This window comes from Camellia sinensis, unplaced genomic scaffold (genome assembly GCF_055761805.1).
Source record: "Camellia sinensis isolate YWXY unplaced genomic scaffold, ASM5576180v1 Unanchor4, whole genome shotgun sequence".
Taxonomy (NCBI): domain Eukaryota; kingdom Viridiplantae; phylum Streptophyta; class Magnoliopsida; order Ericales; family Theaceae; genus Camellia; species Camellia sinensis.
The window spans coordinates 12233522-12258944 of NW_028129277.1; the positions used below are offsets into that span (position 1 = coordinate 12233522).

General features: G+C 34.4%; 1 protein-coding gene across 8 annotated transcripts in view; it reads right to left on the minus strand.

Moving 5' to 3' along the window:
• Positions 1-3527: 3527 nt before the first annotated feature.
• Positions 3528-25423, minus strand: part of LOC114299145 (uncharacterized) — an 86129-nt gene continuing 64233 nt past the window's right edge. For all 8 annotated transcript variants that reach the window (XM_082912676.1, XM_082912675.1, XM_082912682.1 and 5 more), the window contains 11 exons: positions 25075-25222; positions 24837-24889; positions 23914-23969; positions 21937-22100; positions 19633-19787; positions 17386-17458; positions 15401-15444; positions 15189-15317; positions 9619-9824; positions 9361-9501; positions 3528-3857 (listed from right to left, as the gene is read on the minus strand). In XM_082912676.1, the coding sequence (XP_082768802.1) occupies positions 3675-3857; positions 9361-9501; positions 9619-9824; positions 15189-15317; positions 15401-15444; positions 17386-17458; positions 19633-19787; positions 21937-22100; positions 23914-23969; positions 24837-24889; positions 25075-25222 (1352 nt within the window). In that variant the 3' untranslated portion in view covers positions 3528-3674. The remainder of the gene's footprint in view (positions 3858-9360; positions 9502-9618; positions 9825-15188; positions 15318-15400; positions 15445-17385; positions 17459-19632; positions 19788-21936; positions 22101-23913; positions 23970-24836; positions 24890-25074; positions 25223-25423) is intronic.

Here is a 25423-nt window from a genome sequence, read left to right on the forward strand (position 1 = left end):
GTTGAAAGTTGCAGAGACGATTTCCAAACAGATTTTCACTTGTTGAAAGTTGTAAACAGATTTCCAAACAGCTTCAGATAATCACTTGTTGAAAGTTGCAGAGACGATGAAGAAGGCGGAAACGTTGAAAGTGGAGATACAAGCTACCAAACAGATTTTCAAAATGTAATTTGAATTAACATGCATAATCAACTTTTGAACGTCGTATCCAAACGTCATGCGCGAGCTCACGTGTTGAAAATTGATTTGAATTCACAACCAAACAGAGCCATTAACTTTTAGGTAGTGATTTTTTAACTATTTTAATAATTTGCCAAAACAAACCTAAATAACATAATAAGTTAATAGAAAGCCCAACCCTTAACGGGTTAGCACAGGTCCAAAGAGAGAGAGAGCAGAGCTTCTCTCTCTAGGTAATTTCGGCGATACTCCGATGATGCTTTGGCGACATTCCAACAACTTATTTTACACTTTTAAAGTATAGATTTACGAGTATAGATCTACATTTTTAGGGTGTACATCTAAACTTTTTATGTCTAAAATATGAATTTTGAGAGTTTTCTCCTCCGGTTTCGGCATAAATTTTTTACACTCGCAATGGTTCCCTCATCTCTCAAGCCTTCTTTCATGCCATTGTGAGTATACTTCCTTGGCAGCAGAAGTGGCGGAGGTGAGCAACAGTGACAGGGACGGTGGGTTTTCAAGCCGATCTTAACTTCTAGACTACATCTTTGAGCAAATCGGTAGTTTTTCTTGGATCATAACTGTTTTTTTGACGGATTTGTTTTTTGTTGTTTGGTTGGGATGACTATTTGGAATCTTGAATCTTGTTCATATATTGTTATTGTTTTATCAATCTAATATTTCCCATGTTCTCAAAAAAATAAAAAATAAAAAAATAAAAAAAATTTGCTGGTTGGGTTTCTCAAGTTGAGATCTCAACATGAGTTCAACATGAGAAAACTTAAGGGACCCATAAAATCTATTACGGGTCTCATTTCGATGATACAAACCATTTATTTTATAAGATCCTCAATATATATCGTTCATAATTTTTTTTGATCAATTCAATAAACTTAACAAGTTGGGTTTCTCAAGTTGAGATCTCAACATGAGTTCAACATGAGAGAACTTGAGAGACCCATAGGATCTATTACGGGTCTCATTTCAATGATACAAACCATTTATTTTATAAGATCCTCAATATATATCATTCATAATTTTTTTTGATCAATTCAATAATGTAACATTTTCATTTTATCATATTTGTCTTTAAAAAAATAGTTATATATTTCAAAAATATATTTGTCCATTTTTTCAAAAAAAAAATGCAATAAAATAAAATAAAAATTATAATTATTTGATCGAACTAATTTTTTTATGAATAATATATATTGAAAGTCCTAGGAAAATGAATAGTTTAAATTATCGAAACAAAACTCATAGCGGGTCCTGTAGGCCGCTCAAGTTCTCTAATGTTGAGACTCAACATGAGAGAATATAAAAGGAACCTAACCCTTAACGATATATATGTATAAGGGGGAAATTGCATGCTTGCTCCTTTTAAATTGTACAGAATGTATTAATTTAACAACAATATTAAAGAGAATACTAAAAGACCAAACTTTGACAATGGTAATTTATATTAGAGGAAACTTGTATATCTTTCCAACATAAGACTACCAGCATTCATCGTAACTAATTAGCATTTTTGAAAAAATTTATTTCAATGTGCCATAGCAAATTTTCCAAGTAAAATAGAACAAACTTTTGTCACTTAGTCAAACTTACCAAAACTAATGTAAATATTATAAACACACAAAAATAAATAAGATAAAATTTACATTTCATTATAACAATAATGACATCATTTTTTTAATGGGGTAATTACTTAATAGTGTAACAAGAAAAATAAATAAATAAATTACACAAACATGGGATGCAAGTGGGACTTACACCCCACCACACAATCACTTGCACACTCCATATGTTTGTAATTATTTTTCTCTACTCCACTGTTAAATAATTTCCCCTTTTTCAATCCATATGATTAACAAATTACTAATAAAAATAAGTTAACTATAGGACCCGTTTGTTTTTCGAGTTGAGGCTTGGCATTAGGATTAGTAGTAATGTCGGATTCACAATATCACATTTGCAAAATAGCCACTGGAATGATAATCCATTCAGACTCTAAATCCCCTCCAACAAAAGGATTAGCATAGGCCCAGAGGATTTGATATTAGAAATTAAGTCATTGATATTAGAGTGTGAATGACAATTTTGTCCACAAAAATGTTCCTTTGATCTTCAGAAAATATCAACAAACTCGAAAATTTACAAAAAATTAGCACAAATGAAGCAACATCATTGTTCTCATCCACAAACCCAGAAATTTGCAAGAAAAAAAAATCATACTCGAATGAAGCAACATCACCATTCTCATTAAGGTTGATCTCGATCTTGTTCTCCATCATCATCGGCCTTAGATGGATGAAGTAAAAGCTACTGGGTTGGCCTTAAATGGATGAAGTGAAAGGTAACATCTTTTTGTTAATCGAATGAACACATCTTCAAAACCATGGACTGGTTTTGGAGAAACCATTGGTTGGCTTCTTTAATAATAATAATAATAATAATAATAATAATAATAATAATAATAGTTGAACTTTTTTATTATTTTTAATTATGTAGTTTTAATTTTAATTTTTGAATAGTTTAATTGAGTAATGCATTTATTGGTTGGTATAAGCTCAAATTCAATACTAATACAAAGGTATTTGTATAATTTTACATGGTTCATCTCACCCGTAACTCTGAAAACAAAAATGAACTATTACTAGTCCACTGGTTGTCAAATAAACACAATTTTTCTTAATCCCCTCACTAGCAGTCCCCTCACGCCCCTCACTAACAATCTTCCCACTAATAATCCCCTCAGTAACAATCCCTTACCTCTGAAAACAAACGGACCCTAAAGGTTTAAAAATGGCCCGCCAGCCCGAGGCCCAAGCCCAGGACCTAGGTCATGCTTTTTCTGACCCAACAAGCAAGCCCAATATGAGGCCCCCCCCGAGGCCCAACCTGCCTAAACGTCTGACCCAACAAGCAAGCCCAATATGAGGCCCGCCCTGAGGCCCGACCTGCCTAAACGTCACTTTCAAGCTATTTTGGTGAAAAAATTAGAAAAAAAAAATTATCAAGCCTGGCACAAACCCACCTCAAATCTAGGCTCAAGTACCCCTTGGATCTGGCCTGCGCTTGGACCTAGGCCACGATTCCACACAAATGGGTTAGATCGAACCAATTTTTAGCAGGAGCCCAATAGGCCCGTGACCTGACCATTTTTACATATATGAAGTGTTATGTTAATTATATCACCAAGGAGTCCAATATAACTATGTTAAATTTGTGAAACTTACTATTCTTCAAATGTGAAGCAAAGGTAGTGTAATTTTAAGGTGTACTCACTTCTCTTAAGTGAAAAGGTGAGACATTAGGCCCATAATATGCATATAAACCACACATACTTAAAAGTAGCAGCTTTCCTTGTAATTATATACATTTGTACAAGTACTTCAAAGATAAGAAAAATGTAGCAAGTGGAGAGAAAACTACAAGAAGAAAAGGAGTAAAACAAAATTTAGAGAGAAGTTAAACATGCAAGCAATTTTTTAGAGAGAAGTTAAACATGCAAGCAATTTTTCGGACACTTGGCGTACGTCTGGTGATGGATCAGAAGATGATAAACTAGAAAGTACTGTTATAGCCTCTAGTAGTCCTCCAGCAATACTGTTGACAATGGCTTCTTCACTTGCCATTAGAGATGCCATTAGCTTCGCACCTGCCATTTTTTCCTGTTCAACAAAGTGCAGCCATTTACAACAAATGTTCAGTAGTTGTTTATTATGCAACTCAAAAATAAAAGGAAAAGAAGAAAACACCAATCTCATTTCCATCTTTAGATTGTCTCTGATCCATAGAACACAAAAAAGAAGACAGGAAAAGTTTTTATTCTCTAAACGCCCAACCTCAACCATCTTATGACTCTTTCTCCTTTCTATAACATTCAGGCCGAGGCCTACAAATTTATCGGGAGCTTGCATTGCATGGGTAAGTAGAACCTCAATATTGAACAAACATATGTGACTGATGTCCAATTTTTCTATGCCAAATAGTATCTAGTAGTTCAAGAGCTACATAGCTAACCGTCCATGAGAAGGAAGTCTGTGAACATATGTATTAATGTGTATGTGATTTAAACAAAGAATGACAAAGCTATAGTAGAATAATATATCCACTGCCTGAAAGCCAACAGTAGTGCTTGTTCTATAGTCAAATGAAGCATGTAAACTCGCAATTAAACTTCATGCCAAATTTGTTTTATGGTAAATACGTTTTAGAAGTTGGGTTCTTAAACAACAGTAATATGATTTCTCTTCTAAGTTGCATCCAAGCATGACTTTTTAATTTTGATGTAATGTGTACTTGTACTATAAATAGGGTCACTAAAATGCTCTTCAGTAATCATAGTTTATTCGAAAATTCAGAAGCAAAGAATTTGAAAAGGCATTGTACTTGATTACCTAAGAAGCACTGATACTTTTATGGTCGTGTGTCCGTGTCCAACACCTCTAACATGTAAATATTTTTAAAGTCGGACAAAACTTCAGACTCTTGGAAAACAGATGTTTATTGTTTAAACATATGAAATGTATTACAAGTTTAATAACTTGGAATCTATTGATAAAATAAAATTAATGTAGATTTATACCTATTAATGAATTCTCTTTTAAACCCTAGAAATTTGTGTTATGTGGCGTATTTTTATTAAATTTAAATGAAATATTCATGGGCAAACTTCCCTTTACTCCCATGTGGTTTGGGCCATGTGCGGTTTACCCTTCTAATGTTTGGAAATGACCACATAACCCCCACGTGATTTGTGGATTGAAGTGAACCATTAAACACTTTGTCTAACTTAACAGTAAATGTGAAACACGTGGCAGACATAAAGGAGGTATATGCTCATTTTCAAATTTCAATTGGGTAAATCGCACATGGAAAGCACAGAGAGTAAAGTTTACTTTGCCTTCCAAAAGAAACGACAAAAATATAGGGGTATTTTAGTCTTTTCATTAATTTGTTAACAGACATAACACTGCACTTCAGTCCACAATCCGCAAGGGGACTATGTAGTCATTTCTAAATGTTAGGAGGGTAAACCGCACATGACCCAAATCATAAGGGAGTAAAATGAAGTTTGCCCAATATTTATATATATATATATATATATAACATACTATGAAACATGGGTGTGGGTACAGATACTAGTACGAGTACAATACGGGTACCCTGATACGTCAAGATCTAAAAAAAATAGAATAGGATATTGTAGAAGTACATCAATAAATTTTTCATTTTTTATAATTTATAGTATAGATTCAATCTACAAATTAAAGTTCAATACCAAAACTACAAGAAGAAATTACAAAACCAAAAGAGAAATCATAATTTAACAATACTAATACCAATACCAAAGCAAAGTCTATAAGCTATTTTAATGCTATTAAATAGCAGAAATTACAAAACAAAGTTTCATTCCAAAAGCAAACTAAGCAAAATTTGAAAATTTGACACTTCCATCAACTTCATCATTGAACAATACATCTTTCATCCCTAACTCATCAAGTAAAGGATTTGCAATTTCAAGTAAATAAGAACTCTCTAATAAATTAAACATATATCCACCAATGTCCCATAGCTTGGTGCACTCCTGATGTACCCATAAAGTACCAAAAGAGTACCCAACTGCCAAAGAATGGATAAAAAATACCCAGTATGCATGCAGCCTTACCGGTACGAGCACCAGTACCCAGCAAGTATCCAGGTACAAGTACGGCAATATTTTTCAAATTACCCATGCTTCATAGATAATATATAATAAATATATAAAACAATATGCTTTGTCCCCATACGTTTTGTCCTACATTTTTGTGAAAATTGTCATGTATGCATGTTTGTGTTCATGCCTCTTCGTTGATTAATCTCAAATATGACCCTAATGTTTTTGCAGGTTACAAAGAGTCAAACCAAACCAAGGCTTAAATCCCATTAAATGGTGTCGACTACATGAATCCTTCTTCTCCAGTCGACTCTATCAAAGGCCATTTAGTTAGTCAAATTCAGGAGATTCATGTCTCTACTTATTACAGTAGCCCAGGTCAATCTAAGTCTGCCACTTTCCCTAACACTTCCAGTATATGACAAACCATCCTAATCTATTCTTTCTCAACTTATCTTCTATCAATGTTACTCCTACCCATTTACACACATACTCATTCTTAACTCTGTCTTTTCTAGTCTTTTCACACATCTACCTTATCATTCTCATCTCAGCAATACTCATTTTACCTACATATTGTTTATCAGTTATTCAACATTCTGTCTCATACATCGCTGGTTTAATAACCGTTCTATAGACCTTTTCTTTAGTCTAGTGGATATTCATTTTTCACATAGTACCCCAAACGCACTCCTCCATTTAAGCCACCCCGCCTTAATTCTATGAATCATATCTACTCCAATCTCCCCAGTTATTGTGATAATCGATCCTAAATAACGACAATATTCACTCTTAGATAGTTTTTGGTTCTCAATCTTCACTTCTCTGTTTCCCTTGTCACTGTTGCTAAAATTACACTCCATGTACCATGTTTTAGTTTTGCTTATCCTAAATCCTTTAATTTCAAGTGCTTCCCTCTAAGTCTCCAATTTAGTGTTAACTTCTTCTCCACTAACACTGTGATAACCCCATTCTGTCTGATGCCATTAATCTTTAATTATATTTGTGATTATGTACTTAATATGATTTTGGATACTAAGCATGTGATTATATATGTTTTTGAATTTATATCTATCCCTCGTAGAGAGATCTATTCTATATGCGACTATAATATGAAATTGAAGGCCTTATCGGTTTTAGAAACCAAAATTGATTGAATCATTGTGATCGGCATAATTTTTAGAGCCTATAGTGAAATTTGATTAAAATTTAATTCAGACTGAATTAATTAGATTACTTCAATTAAAATAAGCTCCAATTACTTAACTTGATCATGGATTAGTGAATTAAGTTAACCTAGCCTATATATATGCTAATTAAGGTGCTTAGCTCATTTTTGAGCTCAGAATTCAGCTTGTAGAGAGAGCATTTTATAGAGAGAAGTGTGATTCTAGAGAGAGTGAGGCTCAATCTTGAAGATTTGGCTAGGGGCTTGAAGAATTGTGTAAGAACTCAGGAACTAACTTGTGGAGAGTTGATTGAAAACTCTAGGTAAGTCATGAACTTATAATTCATGAAATTAAGTTATCAAAGATATGAATTTAAGAAGATTATGAGAGTTAATGTAAGAAATGGCTTAAGGATGATGAATAGGGAGGTCGAACATAAATACATGCATGAATTTGTTATGTTTTCTCATTTTTGAACATGAATCTTGTAACTCATGTAGAATTAAGAGTTGTATCTCACATGCATGCATCAATTGTAAAGTTTTGAAGTCCAATTTTAAGGCCTTGATGCTTGTGAATGCAAGATGTAAAACATAAATTTTACAAACATAAAGTTTAAGGTTTGAATCTTGTTGAATTCATGAAATTTTGAACTATAGGTGAAGCTAGCTTCAATTATATGTATTTGGGAGTGTTCTTGCATGTTTGAGTGAGTCGTGCATGCATTTAAGTGTTAAAATCAAGCTTGGGGCCTTGTTCTTCAAATCTGGAAATTCCAGAAATTCGACCTATCACTCGAGCGATGGAAAGGTGGCTTGAGTGTACATTTCGAGCGCCCAGTACTTTTGCAGACATTGGGGGTTGGCTCGAGCGACCAAAAGACCGCTCTAGCGACCACCGTTTATTCTCAATCTTGGTTCGAATAACCAAAAAGTTGACTCGAGCATAAAATGAGAGCATCCAGTACTTTCGCAGACCAAGGGGTTCACTCGAGTGACTAATGTTGCACTCGAGCGAAGTGCCGCATTTCAGGAACTTTGAAAAGTTGTTTTATGTTTCAATTTCTGTTCTTTTTCATTTCTAAGCACTCTTAGACATACATTGAACATTCTAAATAAACTAAAGAGGTGGGAAGAAGCCTAAGAAAGATAAATGAAGTAAAGAACGGATTGAATTGTATCGTGACCCGATTTCCATATGTGCTATGGATTGTGTAGGGTCAATCGCGAGGACGAATCAATCATCTGAACATTGTGAGTAATATCTTAGTAAAGATATTTTCATGTATTTTATTTTCAAAATATTACCTACATGGCAAGTTTTCCCGAATCATGAATTTTTATTATGAGTATTCTACCTGTCTAATTCGTAAAAGACTTGAAACATGATTGATAAGCACGAAATTATAAGATTGGACCAAATGTCGTTTTGTATGAATACACAATAGGCCTAAGGCCGTTTGGTCTAATAGATGAGAATGTGTAATAGGCCCGAGGCCGTTTGGTATATTTGACAGGGACACAGAATGAGCTTAAGGCCGTTTAAAATATTTGACAAGATAGAGCTAAGGTCATCTTACAAATGAGTTGGATCGAGGGTCATTTTGTATGATTGTTAAATGGACTAAAGGTCATTTTGAACAAAGAATTGATTGGACCAAAGGTCATTTTGAACAAAGAATTGATTAGACCAAAGGTCGTTTTGAATGTGAATACGAATGTGAACATGATCATGATTATAAACACACACGTAAGTATGAATTTGGAAATAATGGACCTAAGGTCATTTTGTACATACAATGTGAAGGACCAGATGGTCATTTGTGCATGGATCCATTAAATGTGAATATGATCTTGAATTTGCATATGCGCATGGATAAGAGTATGGAAATGTTGGACCCGACGTCATTTAGTACATACGTTACGATTAGTTATGAAAAATATTTGGACCCAAGGTCGTTTTGTCCCTTCAACATGTACTACGTATAATGGATTAGACCTGAGGTCGTTCTGCTATGATTTGTTTAAGTACGTTATGAATGGGAATTTTGTTCCATATGTATTAAATGCAGGTATTATTTATTTACATGCGAATCTCATTCATTAACCCCTTTACTCTGATATTATTCACTGGGCATTAACTCACTCTTTATTTATATGTATGTAGGTGAGCAACGGGATATCTAGCCCCAGCCCTAGTGTAAATGTGAAAGAGTACCGAGTTTTGAAGTCATCCAAGGTTGCCCCACATATGAGGCTTTTGATTTTGCTTTTTGCTTTCTTTTGCCAATAAATTGGTAGAAAACCAAAAATGGACGTACTAAGTCTATCATAGTGGACTTCTTACCTTTTCTAATCCTTCTCTAAGAGATTTCAGAGAGACTTTGAGAAGATCAAAAGTGTAAGGAAGAATTGTAGACTTCAGATGATATACTGCTGAGAAGAAAACCTGGAGGCATGCAGCTCTATACTCTGATTCCATCATCACCTGCTATCACCACCAAGATGAATAAAGAGGAATGGTAATATTAAAAATGAGGAGCTGCTAGATATTGAAAGTCGGTACCACTCGAACCCAACAATTGTGACCTTTATTATGACATACCTCTACAGACTGAATGAGACGTGGAAGAATTTCCCGAGCAAAGGGTCTCTTGCAAGAGTCTGGGATCTTTTGACAAGCACTGATGAGAACATTAGCCATGCATAGAACAAATGACATAGCTATCGATGCCTCATATGTGCAGTCCTTATCAGGTGTTAATTGATGGATCACATAACTGCGTACTGAATCTCTCATTGCAGCATCCCCTGCATTTAGAATTACAGAGATCGGTTGAATTCTTGTAAAACACAAAAGTGGGGCATTTCCCTAAATAAGCTAAAATAATAAATCAATTCCCAAACTAAGCCTAGTTTTGAAAGAATTCCCAAAATAAGCTAACTCGCGGTTCACAATCGCGATTTCAACATATTTGCACCTATCTCGCGTGAAAGTTGGTAAATCTTAAATTCGTGGTTACAAAAAGCGCTTTTGATTAAGAAATCGCGGTTACAAAACGCGATTTTAATTAATTTTTTTTTCTTCTTTGAACCACGATTTTATCCAAAAAAAAATTTCTTCTGAACTCGCTGTTCCTAACCACGATTTTATGGAAAAAAAAATTTCTTCTGAATTCGCTGTTTCGAATCACGCTTTTAGACCAAAAACTTTTTCTGCGATTTCAATACTGATTTGCCAAGACGAACTGATGGCTAATGTAAAGTATACACAGTTGGACTAATAAAGCTATTTCATAAAAATATATATACATATATATCTAACAAATAAATTTCTAAAAATAAAAATAAAAATAAAATTCTAAAAATTTACGCTACCTTAGTGTTTAGGGATAAAATTTATTTTTTTTATTTTACTAAAATAAAAATAAATAAATTTTAAGAATTAAACCCTAAACCTTAAAATAAAAATAAAATAAAATTTATCCGTAAACACTAAGGTAGCGTTTGGTAACGTTTGCGTTTTTTTATTTATATTTATGAAAATTTTATAAACTAGTTTTTATTTTTTTTTTTAGAAAAACATAAATTACAAACGAGTTTGGTTTGAACAAAATGTTTAAAAAAATTTATAAAATAATTATTGAAAGAAAATAATTATTTGAAAATTTTATCCCTAAACAATTATTTATCCCTAAACAAATAATTGAAAGAAAATTTTATAAAATAATTATTGTTTAAAAAAAATTTATAAAATTTAATTGAAAAAAATAATTATTTGAAAAAAAAAATTAATTGGGAAAAAAAATATTTGAAAAAAAAAATTAATAGAAAAAAATAATTAATTGAAAAAAATTATTGAAAAAAAATTATTTTGTCTTAATTTCAAATAATTGAAAAAAAATAAGACCAAATAATTGAAATTAAGACCAAATAATTTTTTTCAATTAATTTTTGTTTCTATTAGTTTTTTTTTTCAATTAATCTTTTTTTTCAATTAAATTTTTTTGAAATATTTTTTTTCCCAATTAAATTTTTTTTCAAATAATTATTTTTTCAATATTTTAGGCTTGAACAAACATATTTTTTATTTTACGTTTTTAAACATTTTAAAACTAAACGCATTTAAATTTTATAAATTTTTTTAAACATTTTGTTCAAACCAAACTCGTTTGTAATTTATGTTTTTCTAAAAATAAATAAAAACTAGTATATAAAATTTTCATAAATATAAACAAAAAACGTAAACGTTACCAAACGCTACCTTAGTTTTTACGGATAAATTTTATTTTTTTATTTTAAGGTTTAGGGTTTAATTCTTAAAATTTATTTTTTTTTATTTTACTTTATTTATTTTTATTTTAGTAAAATAAAAAAAAATAAATTTTATCCCTAAACACTAAGGTAGCGTAAATTTTTAGAATTTTATTTTTATTTTTATTTTTAGAAATTTATTTGTTAGGTTTTTTTTTTTTTTTATGAAATAGCTTTATTAGTCCAACTGTGTATACTTTACATTAGCCATCAGTTGGTCTTGGCAAATCAGTATTGAAATCGTGGTTCACAACCACGATTTCAGCAGAAAAAGTTTTTGGTCTAAAAGCGTGATTCGAAACAGCGAGTTCAGAAGAAAAATTTTTTTGGATAAAATCGTGGTTCAGAACAGCGAATTCAGAAGAAAAAAAAATTAATTAAAATCGCGTTTTGTAACCGCAATTTCTTAATCAAAAGCGCTTTTTGTAACCACGAATTTAAGATTTACCAACTTTCACGCGAGATAGATGCAAATATGTTGAAATCGCGATTGTGAACCGCGAGTTAGCTTATTTTGAGAATTCTTTCAAAAACTAAACTTAGTTTGAGAATTGATTTATTATTTTAGCTTATTTAGGGAAATGCCCCCACAAAAGTGTTAGAATTTACCAATTTACTCCTCCACCTACCATCTCCACTAGCACCCACTTCACCTACCACCTCCACTACACTACACCTACTACCCAAACCCTCTCCTATATAATGCCACTCTGATTTGTAATCCAATATATCAATACAACAATCTTGTAATATATCAATCAATAAATCAATAATACATATATTGTAACATGGTATCAGAGCCAAGTTAAGAAGCTAGTAATTCTGCTTCACCGGCGGGCGGCAGTCTCGCCTTGGCCGCCCGCCGGACATCTACACATACCTTGATCACTCTGCATGTGCTTCCTCCCCCAGCTGCTGTCCAAGCACAAAACTCACACTTTCGACTCTCTCACCAGTCTGCACTTTCTCTCTCTCTTCTCTCTAGGGTTAGGGTTTTGAATTGCCACCTCCATCGAAGCCCTCTCCCTTGCCGACGTTCACCGGCTTTTCTCACTTCGTCGGTGAACGCGAGCTCCGTCTCTGGGACCTCGCCACTGACACCACCGCTCGCCATTTTGTCAGCCACACCAAAGATATCGTCTCCGTCGCTTTCTCAATTGACAATCGTCAAATCGTTTCAACCTCCAAAGATCGATCAGTCAAGCTGTGGAACACATTGGGAGTACACGATTCACTCATCATAGTTTCAGTACATCGATGGCCTCACCCATACAGTAGCCGAGGTCCACCGAGAGTGACGACGGAGGATGCCGATTTGGCGATTTTCTCTCGCGTCGCCGCTGCCTTTCTCTCTCTACCAATGGCCGAACTTCTCCAGTAAGCCCTTCTATCAAATCCTCCGGCGACTTGATGGAAATTGGCACCAGATCGTCGGCCTCAATGTCGCTCAAAACGGCGTCGTTGTCCTCCTCACCGACACTCGCCATTCTTGCTTATACTCTCACAAAGTTTGGCTGAGAGATCTGAGACTCACGGCGATCAAAGAAAACGCCAAGTTCAAAAACAAGAAGGATCCAGGGAAGGGGATCGAGAACATAGTGAAGATAGCAAAGGAGAAGTACAGGCTGAGACACATGTACGTGTGGCATGCGATCACGGGATACTGAAGGGGGTGTTTGTGAGGTCGGCAAACGTGGAAGGAGAGGGACGCAAGTGGAAGCGAGTCTGCAACACATGAGCTGTAAAGGAGCAGACATCATCATACATAAAAAAAGAGAGAAATATCTTTTAAAATATTCTCCACTCACGTGAGTGGTAGAGGAGCAGACATCATCATACATAAAAAAAAAAAAAAAAAAAAAAAAAAAAAAAAAAGAGAAGAAATATCTTTTAAAATATTCTCCACTCCAAAACAATCATCATTCCACCGCCCACTCCATACCTATTTTTTTTTTATTCTTATTATTATTCTTCTTCTTATTAAAAAAAAAAAAAAAAAAAAAAAAAAAAAAAAAACAAAAACAAAAACAAAAACAAATACCAAACACCATTGCAAACAATTTACAAATTTGCACCATCAATCATATTTTATTCATGACCGGGTCCAACCCCGATCGCAATTTTACACAAAAAAAAAAAAAAAAAAAAAAAAAAAAAACAACAACAAAACCAAAACAAAACCAAACCACCACAAATCGCCACAGTGGGATTTCCCTTCTCTACTCTGCCGCCGGTCTCTTCTTCTTGCCTCCGTCTTGGCCAGTCCTTGACGGTGCTGCCTCTGTGTTTTCCACGCCGCCCAGCACGTTCACTCCCCCAAACTCTTCCACTGCAGCATATGGCGGCCCTCCAAATCGGAACATCACGGTGGCCTTCCGCTTCAGCTCCTTGTTTTCTGCCCTTAGCACGCTTATCTCTGCTCGCGCATCTTATACATGCGTTGGAGCAGAGCCAGTTGGGAGTTTAACTGCTGCACCTCATTTGTCCTACTCTGCAGCCGGTTCGACAGGTTTGTGACCGCCGTCATGCTTTCCACACATACCTTCAAAGTATACTGATTAGCCTCAATATCAGTTTGCACCGCCATTTTTTGCTCCACCGACCGCATCGGAAAGTTCAATGGAGCAAAACCAGAGGTGTTTGGTTGAGGTTCACTGGCCACCGCACCAGTTATTTCTCTTGTGGGCTCGTTCAGTTCTGGAAAGAGCGTGAGCAGGTTCTGGGTAGCTGGACGGGAAGAAGAGGCCATGTTTTTTGGATTGCTAAGTGTTTCAGCGAAATAGCAATTTCAGACTGGTAATGTTCGGACGGGTTGGTGACAGAATGGCAACAAAGTGTTCCACAGTTTCTCTCTCCGCAGAGGCAGAGTTTTTTCAGCGAAGGGTTGGTTTCAGAGGTTTCAGAATGGTATGCCTCAGCCTCAGCCTTCGTCTTGGTTAAATAGCCGAGGCAGCCACGCGTATCGCGCGCCTCTTGCCGCCCGACAAACTGGCACGCCTTTTCATGGCACATCTTTTGACAAAGTGGACACGCCTTTTGATGGCACGCCTTTTGATGAATTGGGCACGCCTTTTGATGGCACGCCTTTTGATGGCACGCCTTTTGACAAAATTGGGCACACCTTTTGAGGGTGCAACTTTTTATGGGTCCGACAAGACTCTGTAAACTGTCCCGACATTGATTCCGGTTAGCTCCTTTATGGGTCCGACAAGACTCTGTAAACTGTCCCGACATTGATTCCGGTTAGCTCCTTTATGGGTCCGACAAGACTCTGTAAACTGTCCCGACATAGATTCCGGTTAGTTTTTACAAAGGGTCCAGCAAGACTCCATAAACTGTCTTCTACAACGGTCCGACATGACCCCATAAACTGTCTTCTACAACGGTCCGACATGACCCCATAAACTGTCTTCTACAACGGTCCGACATGACCCCATAAACTGTCTTCTACATCGGTCTGACACCACCATACAGTGTCCTCTACAACGTTATGACACCCCATACAGTGTCTTCACCAACGGTCTGACACGACCATACAGTGTCTCCTATCTTTTTTTTTTATGTATTTTCTTGTTTTTGTTCCTCTCTCCAAACTCAAGTTGGTTAGTTTCTATCCTCCTTGAGTTTGCGGGGGGCTGTTAGAATTTACCAATTTACTCCTCCACCTACCATCTCCACTAGCACCCACTTCACCTACCACCTCCACTACACTACACCTACTACCCAAACCCTCTCCTATATAATGCCACTCTGATTTGTAATCCAATATATCAATACAACAATCTTGTAATATATCAATCAATAAATCAATAATACATATATTTTAACAGTGCTTATACAAAGAGAAAATAAGATACTGACGGGAACAGCTGTCCATTCTCACAAGGCATGTGTTCTTCGAGGTCAAGTCTCTGAATGATTCTAGAGCTTGTAGTTCAGTACATATCATCAGTGCTAGACAATCAATACACCCATGCTGAGCTTTGGAAACTGAAAGACAGAAAGATACTTGCAGCCATCAGGCTTTAGTAACAGTATGAGGATTGGCAAATTTAGAAAAGCAAACTTGTTACCTTCATCCCCATCAGATGAAGGCCACAATAAGTGGAAATAGCACCTGCAAAATCACAAGGCAGGAAGATTAGAAGGTAAAATTAGACAACAACTGAATATGAAATTAGAAAGTAACACCCTTGCATAGAACTGAATAGCAGAGTGACAACAAGAGATATTTGAATAAATAAAAAATTACAATAAAATTAAATGGAATATTGGTTCATGTCGACTATTTAAAGGAGGATGCTCTACTACATGTGACTCAACTCAGTCAAGAAGAACTGAATTTGACACAGAACACAGCATTCATGCAGAGTATCATAACAATACCAAGAAGAAACAGACCAGCTGCACTTTTTTTCCAAAGAGTCGGCATGTAGCAAGTGATGATTATCTATATACCTCAAGTTTCCTATAGAAACACAACAATTGCTCTTTCTTTATTTTTCCCCCTCCTAAAATAAAACATAAAAGAAACAACTATGGACTTCCAGCAATCCAAATCAAAAGGGAACAAAGCCTTCTCTGTTTCCAATCATGTCCCAAGTGGCACCAAAAGTGCATACTTCACCCCAGGGAACAATGCTAAAGCATGTGTAAATCTACAAAATCTGAAAAAATAAACTCTTCACTACCTTTGTTCAAACGTAGAAAACCAGTGTCCATGGGTTAAACTCTTGTATCAGTAAAGTGCTAAATGCATAATTAACTGGATTGCAAAAAACCTTAGTTAAAATAATCAAGTACACAAGGACTACAAATGGAATCTTTCAATAACTACTAAATACGCAAAAGAGGTGAAAAGGTGCAATAAGGTTTAACTTGACACTTTTTTATAAAAAGCAATCTTGGGGGCTACAAACAAAACCTTCTAGAAAATATTACACTTCAGGAAAGTATGACCAACAACATAATAGAGTTGGTTAAATTTTATCTGCAAATAATCCAGTGATGCACTATCTAAGCAGGGATCTTTTTCTGGGGACAGACTAATATGGGCATTGAAATTCACTAAGAATTTCAAATTTTTCGCTCCTACATTTTATTTATATGAATATACTACAGTTTAGAAATTCATCATTAATACAATATGGCCCTACATAGTAAACCCAGAGGGAACTCAAGCACAGCAGAACTCAATCTATGTAAATTTTGGCAGAATCATATAATTGCAACTCTTTTCAGGGTAAGAAATTCCATAATGCTTAGTTATCCTTATGCACAAAACATATAAATAAATAAATAAATAATATATATACTGCATATCAAACTCTAAAAATGAATGGATAAGTAAAATTGTGCGTATTGTTGCCTATAAGCTTTGAAAAAGAGAGAGGGGACCCTCAATGTAAGATTATCTGAAAAAAGATTGTATATAGATGCACAAACAAAAATTCTTTGAACTAATAAGAAAATAGAGGAAAAGGCCCTTGTAAGAATAGGCAACAACTTTCTTCTAGTGCTTAATACAGTAAAAATTTACAATCCCCTCATTGTAAAGAGCACTCGGTAAAATTGTAAGAACCAGATAATGCATTAAGCCCCATAAAATGTCACGCACAACAAACATCAACTTTAAAATTTTAGCATCTATTCAGTGGTTAAAACCTGACCTACTAATCTTTAGGTTACGGGTTTGAACCTAAGGGCAATCACTTTGTGCAAATTATGCCAAGGGATAGCATCCAGTGGGGACTAAACTGGGCAGACTTTAAGAATTTGAAATTGTCAAAAAATAATTATAAAAAATACATGTACCATGGAATTTGTTTTGTAGCAAATGTAATCAAGCATTAAAACGTCATCTAAGCAATAGCATTTGGTCCAGCATTTTCTTTCCCTTATTATTATTATTATTATTATTATTATTATTATTATTTTCCAAACAGCATTCATTCTTCACTTGATATACTGGTAAGTGCGTATTTGTAACCAAAAAAATATTGTAAAAACAAAGTAACTTCTCTTGCAAATAAGGAGAACATTTGGCATCGCTAATTACCTGGGGATGAATCCGGCCACAAAGCTCAGCTGAAAGTTTCCGAACATCTTCGAATTCGAACTTATTAAATGCCCTGAAATAGATAGTAGCGGTAACATCAGCTCCTCATTTAGTATTTATTTTTAAAAGGCATATTTCACTTTACCCCCGGTGGTTTGGGCCATGTACTAATCACTCCCCTGACAATAAAAAATAAGCTCACAACTCCCTGTGGTTTTTGGACTAAAATACACCGCTCACATCATTAATGGTAAAAGAAAAAAAGGTCATTATACCCTCGTATGTAAGTCGCACTTAGTCATCATTCCCGATATGTATGTCAGACCCCTTTCCTAACAGCTTAAGCTTTTGGAACTATTGATGATCTAACACGGTATCAGGGTTTAGATTTGGAGAAGTCTTGGGTTCATGTCTCTCAGTTTGCATTTGTTTCCCTGTTTGGATTCTATTTTTGTAAATGTTTGGATGTTTCCATCTCTACGGGCAGGACAGGGTTACACGAGGAAGGGTGTTCAAGATCTTGATATGAGGGAGGGTGTTCGAGATCTTGATATGCATTGTTGAGCACCTTTTCTAACATCTTAAGCTTTTGGGACTAGTTCTTATCTTATAATCTTTCCCACGCATCTTTGCCAGCCGTTGCTGTTAAAGGCCAATCAATGACCAGTTGTTGATTTAAAATTTCTGAATTCTAAAGGAAACTTCAAAACTATCCAAGTCAAGCAACTTAAAAACCATCCCATGTGAATATCCAAAGAGAGTGAAAGAGATGGCCCCATCATTTAATAATTTTCTAACTGGTCGTTGACTTGCATCATTTGTTCAGAAATGAGAAAAGATAGAGAGGGAGAGAATCAGTGGAGTGAGAGATGTAGATTGTGGTGGTGGCGGCAGGGAAGGAGGAAAGGGGTGGCAGGGGTTAGTATAGAGAAAGGAGGTGGTTGGAGTGGAAGAAGAGAGGAAATGGACGGAAGAGGGAGAGAAAGAAGACACTGGCATTTTGTAATACGGATGGTTTTTAAGGATATTTTTCAACCCAGGAAAATGGTTGTATACTCACTCTCAACACAGGTGCGTGAGTTGCATCTCCAATTAATTTGGACAGAAATTGCAACGGCACACTTTAGTCGAAAGAACACATGGAGTTGTGTTATGTGCTTCCTTTTTATTTTTGTTTTTTAATGCTAAGAGGTTATCATGGCCCAAACAACAAGGGATACACATATCGAGAGCAAATCCACACTTCCGATGAATAGCTACATTCACGATGATTACAGGTTTGACTGAGATGAAAAGAGTCATGGGTGCAAATCCACACTTCCGATGAATTTGCACCACATAACTAATAAATAAGACTGCAATAGGATTAAACTAGGAACTCGTTTATGTGAGATTCTAAATTAGAGGAAGCATTCTTAGCAGCATTCTCAGCAATTAAATGAAATGGAAAAAATGGTTATGGACTAATAGATCAGTGATTGGCAGTGAGAACTCGTCTCAAAGCGGAAAGCTGACTTTGATAGTAGTATTTAGACCATGCCACTAAGGATACAAAAAATTTTACAGTTACAAACATTAATTTTATGATTTCTAATCTTAGTTATTCAAAACATGACATGGTAATAACATAACTACTTACAAAGATGAGGAATAAACGGCCCATCAACTAAAAGTATTATAATTAAGGGAAAAACTCCAGTTAAACAGGATAAAAAACACAAGTTCTCATTGGCTGACATTCAACAGAGTAAAGTTTCCTCAACCAGTTGCAACAAGGCAGAATACAAACATATTTCATACCTCCCCCAGAACCCCTTCCCTTGTGTGACACAAGTCCACAAGGCAACCGAAAAAGAATAAGGATAAAAGAAGGGGGGGGGGGGGGGGGGGGGTGCGCCAGAATACCACACATAAGCTGGTATCCACACCCACACAGAAAAATTAAAAATACTATCAGTCACTAATGTAGCATTTTAGAGATGACAATATACAAGCAAACAAGCAGAGAAATTTACGTTGAACTGCCAAATACTTGCAAATTTCACTAGGGGAAAAAATAAAAAAATAAAATAAAATAAAATAAAAGAAGAAGAAAGGGGCTTAGAGATGGACAAACTTTACAACTATTATGTTTTATAAATTCACAAGAACAATGAACTGACCTTGAAAGACGCAAAGAATAAACAGACAAGAAAAGAAAAAAGAAAAAAGAAAAAATGAATTCACTGAAGGCACAGATCATCATACCTTGTTTGCAAAGTTCACCATATATAAGTGAAGAATTGAGATCATTAAAAACTCTTAGTGGAAGCAGCCTGATAATAAGTAATGGACAAAGGCGATCAAAGAGAGAATGCTCCAATTTCAGAGGATTATCAACTTCATAGTTTCGATTCTCCCATCTGCAAAAAATTTCATCAATTTCACCCCAAGAAAAAAATAATAATGATAATAATCTCTGTTATCAGAATCTTACAATTCGCGATTCGATTCACCATTTTTGAAAAATCGGTACGAATCTATGGGTGAATCTATTTTGGAAGTGAATCTCTAATGAATTGCACGATTCACAATCGATGCACGATTCACAATCGATGCACGATTCACGATTCAATTCACTTTTTATGATTCATGCAATTTTTGAAATTATTGTGTCCGACATGTTTTCGACTCTTCTTTTCTCTATCTTTTTAGTAAAAATGACATAATACAAATTGTGATAGCGTTTAATACCAAAATAACCAACATATATACATGATTTATTATTATTATTATTTTAGTGATCATGGAGTTTTTAATAGAATCCAATCAAATTCAGTCAGACCCAATATATTTTTAACCTTTCTTTCCATTTTTTTCCCTTTAAAAAATCTTAATATATCTTCTAAAGATATTTAAGATTAAAGTTACACTATGAATTATCTATTACTATTTTATTAAATTGAATATAATTGAATATTACATGTGTAAAGTCAATTATACCTTATAAAATGTTTTACGCTTTAAAATAAAATATTTTAAATAATTCTTTCTTATTATTTCACTGTTACTTATGTATGCTTATTGTCCAAATATCAACATCCTTGTTAATTATTGTTACTTTGGAAATTGATAGTTTGTCTATTTGGTTATTATCTTTATTAAGAACTGTTAATAAAAAATATCTAAAAAAGAAAAAAGGTAAGATAGTGATCTTACATAGGAACCTTTGTTAACTTCTTACCTATTAAACTACGTGATTATCATTCAAAATAACATTTTCATTGATTTAAGTGTAAATATGTCATATTCATAAGATATATTTAACATCTAAATGTGTAGATATATATTTTTAAATAATTTAGAAAAAGTGACAGAATCTTTACGATTCACAATTCGATTCAATTCACTATTCGGTACAAAGCCATTTCGATTCACGATATGAATCCAGATTTGAAAACTATGATAATAATAATGAGAGAGAACAGTTTACACACCAAACATAAAAACATTGAAAACAGATGCAATTGTTTTAAGGTACAAAATTGAAACCCATCCTACAGAACTATGGCATCATGTGAAAACATGAATCAAGACTCTTTTCATGTTTCATAGTGGATAAGTGGGATGCACACAAATCACAAGTAAAATATGAAACAACTTCTTGACTTCTAGCACTGACCAAATGATTGAAAAAAACAGACTAATAAAAGAGAAAGGAATAGAACATGTCCACTTCCTTTATTGATGATGGGGATATTCACTGAAGATGGTAAGGAATATACTCAATAGCCCCATATTATGGCATGATTCAGACAAGTAAATGAAAAGCCAAAGAGTTGAAATAAAATGCTGCAGTGGAATGATACAGTTGGAGTACCTTAAGCAGTTCTCAAACAAAGGACACATGGTACATGTGCAATTGAATAAGTAAATTGATTTACCAATAGGTTGAATTGAATACCAAGTACACATTAATTATGGGGTGGTTTAGATAGATTTACCACTCATCTCCAACTTCAGTAGGGAAAATAAGAGTGGAGACAATCAGAGAGGATAGGAAAAAAGGACGAAAATAACAAAGAAAACCCATTAGAGTAATTCTATATCGATGAAAGTCGCATCACTTTCCAGCCTAGGCTTTTAGAGTAATTAGTTATTACCATCTGGATCCTTTTAAGTGATTTGTAAACTAGACAAAGGTGCTGGTTCACACAAGGTGAGAAAAAGAAGGGGGAAAAAATATGTTGTGGATTTACTAGTTGTTAGGCTCTTTTACACAGGCACACTTCAGCAATCTAGCTTGAGTAGTTAATTATTACCTATATGCAATGTTGCCAGCCCATACACCAGCATACCAAACAGGAAACAGGAAGTCTATGTATTTCATGGTCATTGAATTAACTTTTTAACTAACGATTATATATAACAGTAAATCAAGCACATAAGATAACCAGTACACAATTCAATTATAGCATTTGAACTATCAGAGATTATGAATGAGATTTTTCGAACATCGAGAGGTTACACGTGGAATCAAAGAGAACATTTTATAACGCAATTCACACTAACCTGTTTTGCTGTCTTGTATGTAACAGAAGTCGGTGAAAGACAACATCTACAGCATCTGCCAAGTGTTCACTTATATAACTTAGGAACCTGACAATAATTGCATTTGATGGTTCTGCAAACATCTTGTCAATCAATGGTTCGATTAACGAGTTCCAGTCTTCAACCTATATATAGCACAACAAAATAAAAAATTCAGATATAGGCTGAAAGAAAATGAGACCTTATGAGAAATAGAACCGTTAGTGCAAGCAAGTCCAAGAAGTCATCTAGACACAACTTAAGGACACCAATTGACAAGTTGAAAATGTTATGCTAGCCTCAAGTCAATAAATAACTTACATGCAGACCTGAGACAGCACAAGGGATTGGTGCAGATATAGACTAAGAAGCATGGATAAGGAAAAGGGCACATGGATATGACACAATAGACACACTAACAAAACAATTTTCAAAAAATTCATGGCATGACACAGCATGAACACATCAATAAATAAAAACTTGAAAGACAAAATACAATCGTATTTTTATTATTACCAAGATAGTAAAAAAACTTTTTCCACGTATGTCTTAGAAAAGAAAAGTGGACAAAAAGTCCTAATATCTAATTTAAAAAGCAATTCACAAACAAATTGGATGGCCACAATAAGCATTAACATTTTTTTGATAACTCGGTATCTGGCTCACTGATTAGTACAGAGGACCAAACCCACTGTCCACTAATGGGGGGGACCCAATTAAAGCCGAGGCAAAGCCTCATATGGATTGGCGCCAAGAAATTGTTTGCACCTAGGAAGTTTTCAACCTGAGACATTGGAGGGAGCACACCCCCAAGTCCTAGGCCTTTACCACAATAAGCATTAACCTATGGTGACAGACTAAGAAGCACTGACATGTGATGCAACAAGGATACGACACAGACGCCGACATGTCAATTTTCAGAAAATGCAGGACACGACATGTGGGGGACATGTATAAAATAAATAATTTTATATATTAATTATATGTCATATATATGAATATATTATTCAAAGATAATAAAAAAAAATACAATATAACACCTATTTTTATAAATTTATATTGTTTTTCTTTTATTATTGTATCATAGGTTATTTTGTTTAAACTTACAATTAGTTTCATGTGTGTTTAATCAATAGACACCTTTGTTTAAGCGAAGGACATATGTGTTCTCCAAATGTCCAAAGAGAGTCCAAATTTTTCTAAAAAAAAATTGGACATGTTTTGATGAGTGTCAAACATGTGTCGGGAAGTTTCCAATGAGTGTCAGTGTCTGACACAGGCACGCCACATTTTTAGAAGTGTCTGTGCTTCTTCGGTGACAAAAGAACAGATTGAAAAGCACGACTTTCTTCATCACAATCTCAATCTTTTGGTTTAACATAGAAGTCTACCATGAATCCAAAAAAGTATGTTGTTCCCTTGAAGTCTAGAATAGTTCATCATAAATGTATTTATATGAATAGTGAAGAAAAGTATGTGGCTCATTTATTAAAATATGAAGGATGAAGTCCTATAAAGGACTACCTTAAAAATATACTTCCATTGTTACATAGATACATATGCATGTATATATGTTCAATAATTATTAAAATTCTGTAATTAAGGCATTGTTAATGCACTGATGTGTTACACAAACCAAATATGTCTGACATTACCTAGACAAGCCAAAAACAAGAGAACAGTACACAAGCTTAATAGCAATATTAATAAGGTGATAATCTAGCACAATAAAATAACCTAAGCCAAGCACAGAAACACATGAATACATTAAACAGGCAAATACAAAAAACACTACTCAGAAAGGTAATGAACAAAGGCCACACGCACATGAAAGAACACCATAGCCAAGAAACATCAAATTTACAAACCAATAAAAAAAGAAACATCAAATTTTCATAGAAGAAATTACTTATCATAAAATAAAATAAAATACACAAATTGCAAAATAATCAAGCTTACACTTTCTGACCACTGAGGGATCAGCTTGAACACTCTATCAGCATCCAACTTTGACCCTTGTACAATGTAATGAAGAGGTAAAACATAAATGGAAAAAAATAAATAAATAAAAATAAAATAAAAAATAAAATAAAAGAAAGAAAATGTGATTGAAAATAAAATCACTCAACAGACAGTACCTTGAAACTATTTTGTAAGAATACTTAAAACCCAGTATTTGACATAAAAGTGCCTCCATTGAATGCTTCGATGGAGGAACAGAAAAGAAAAATTCAGAACCTTATGACAATTTTGGAATTGGTATGGCAATGGTGGTTATAAGTTTGCAAGGTCATCAAATTAAATATCCTAACTCAAAAAATCCACATTCCTAAGGTCCATTTAATTGGAATTTTCTTTGGTGCAGCAACTGGAGCAAATAATTCAAGGTAGGTCTCAGAAGATTGATCCATATTTTGTGCAAATAGTCTAGCCAATTGATCAGCCTAATTCAAAAATTGACTCTATAAATAATTAACAAAAAAATAAGGTCCAGTTAATGGGACCTAATCATAATGCAGGGTATATAATTTAGTAGTCAAAATAAAGTTATTAGGCCATATGAATGATCTACTTAAAGGCAGCTCATGGCCCCATTCAAGTATCCCCAAGTTATGCTAAATGTTTGACTTGTACAAGAATAGGAGAAGATATTTCCAAAAATGTCAGAAGTAGTCAGAAAAATGTGGTTTATGTATAATATATCCATTTATGACTTTTTAGATTTTTTGCAGACTTACAAGATCAAAGAATTTCTGTTTCAAAATTTTCCATAAAACTGTAAAAAAAAAAAAAAAAAAAAAAAAAAAAAAAAAAAAAAAGAGTATGAACAAGGATGTGATAGCATGTTGATCAATTCTATAATCAAAACAGGAGAGACACACCTTTCCCTCTATCACCTAGAGCTTGAGGAAGATCTGGATTCTGGCAGATATTGCTGAAGAAAATACAAATTACAAAGTTACACAAGTAAAACAGCTGCCTGATGTATTAATGATATTGAGAACCAAATGAGTTGGTACTCTAAAATTTCCAGAAACAAACCACTTGCAAACAAATCAAGCCTTTGAAGCCATATACAAACAAACAAAGAAACAAGTACAAGTTAAACTAGCAATATACCTAAGACAGTCGAGCAGCATGCATAAAACTTCAAATTTTTTATTATGATATTTGAGCACTGCGACAAATGCATTTCTGGCAGATGAATGTACTACTTCATCTGATGAACAAACAAGACGAACTAATGCAGGCAAAAGCAGAGATGGGTCTGCAAGAAGAAATAAACAATTCATTAAAGCAGAGGATTATATTTGTACAAACAATAGCACGAAGACAAAAGGTTATTACAATTCTTTTCTCACCAAGACAATGAGAGTAGATGAATGCCTACAATCACAAGATCCCCAAAACTTTCAGCCCTAGGATTAACCCCAGAGGAAGGCCTAAATATCTCAATGGCAAAGATTCA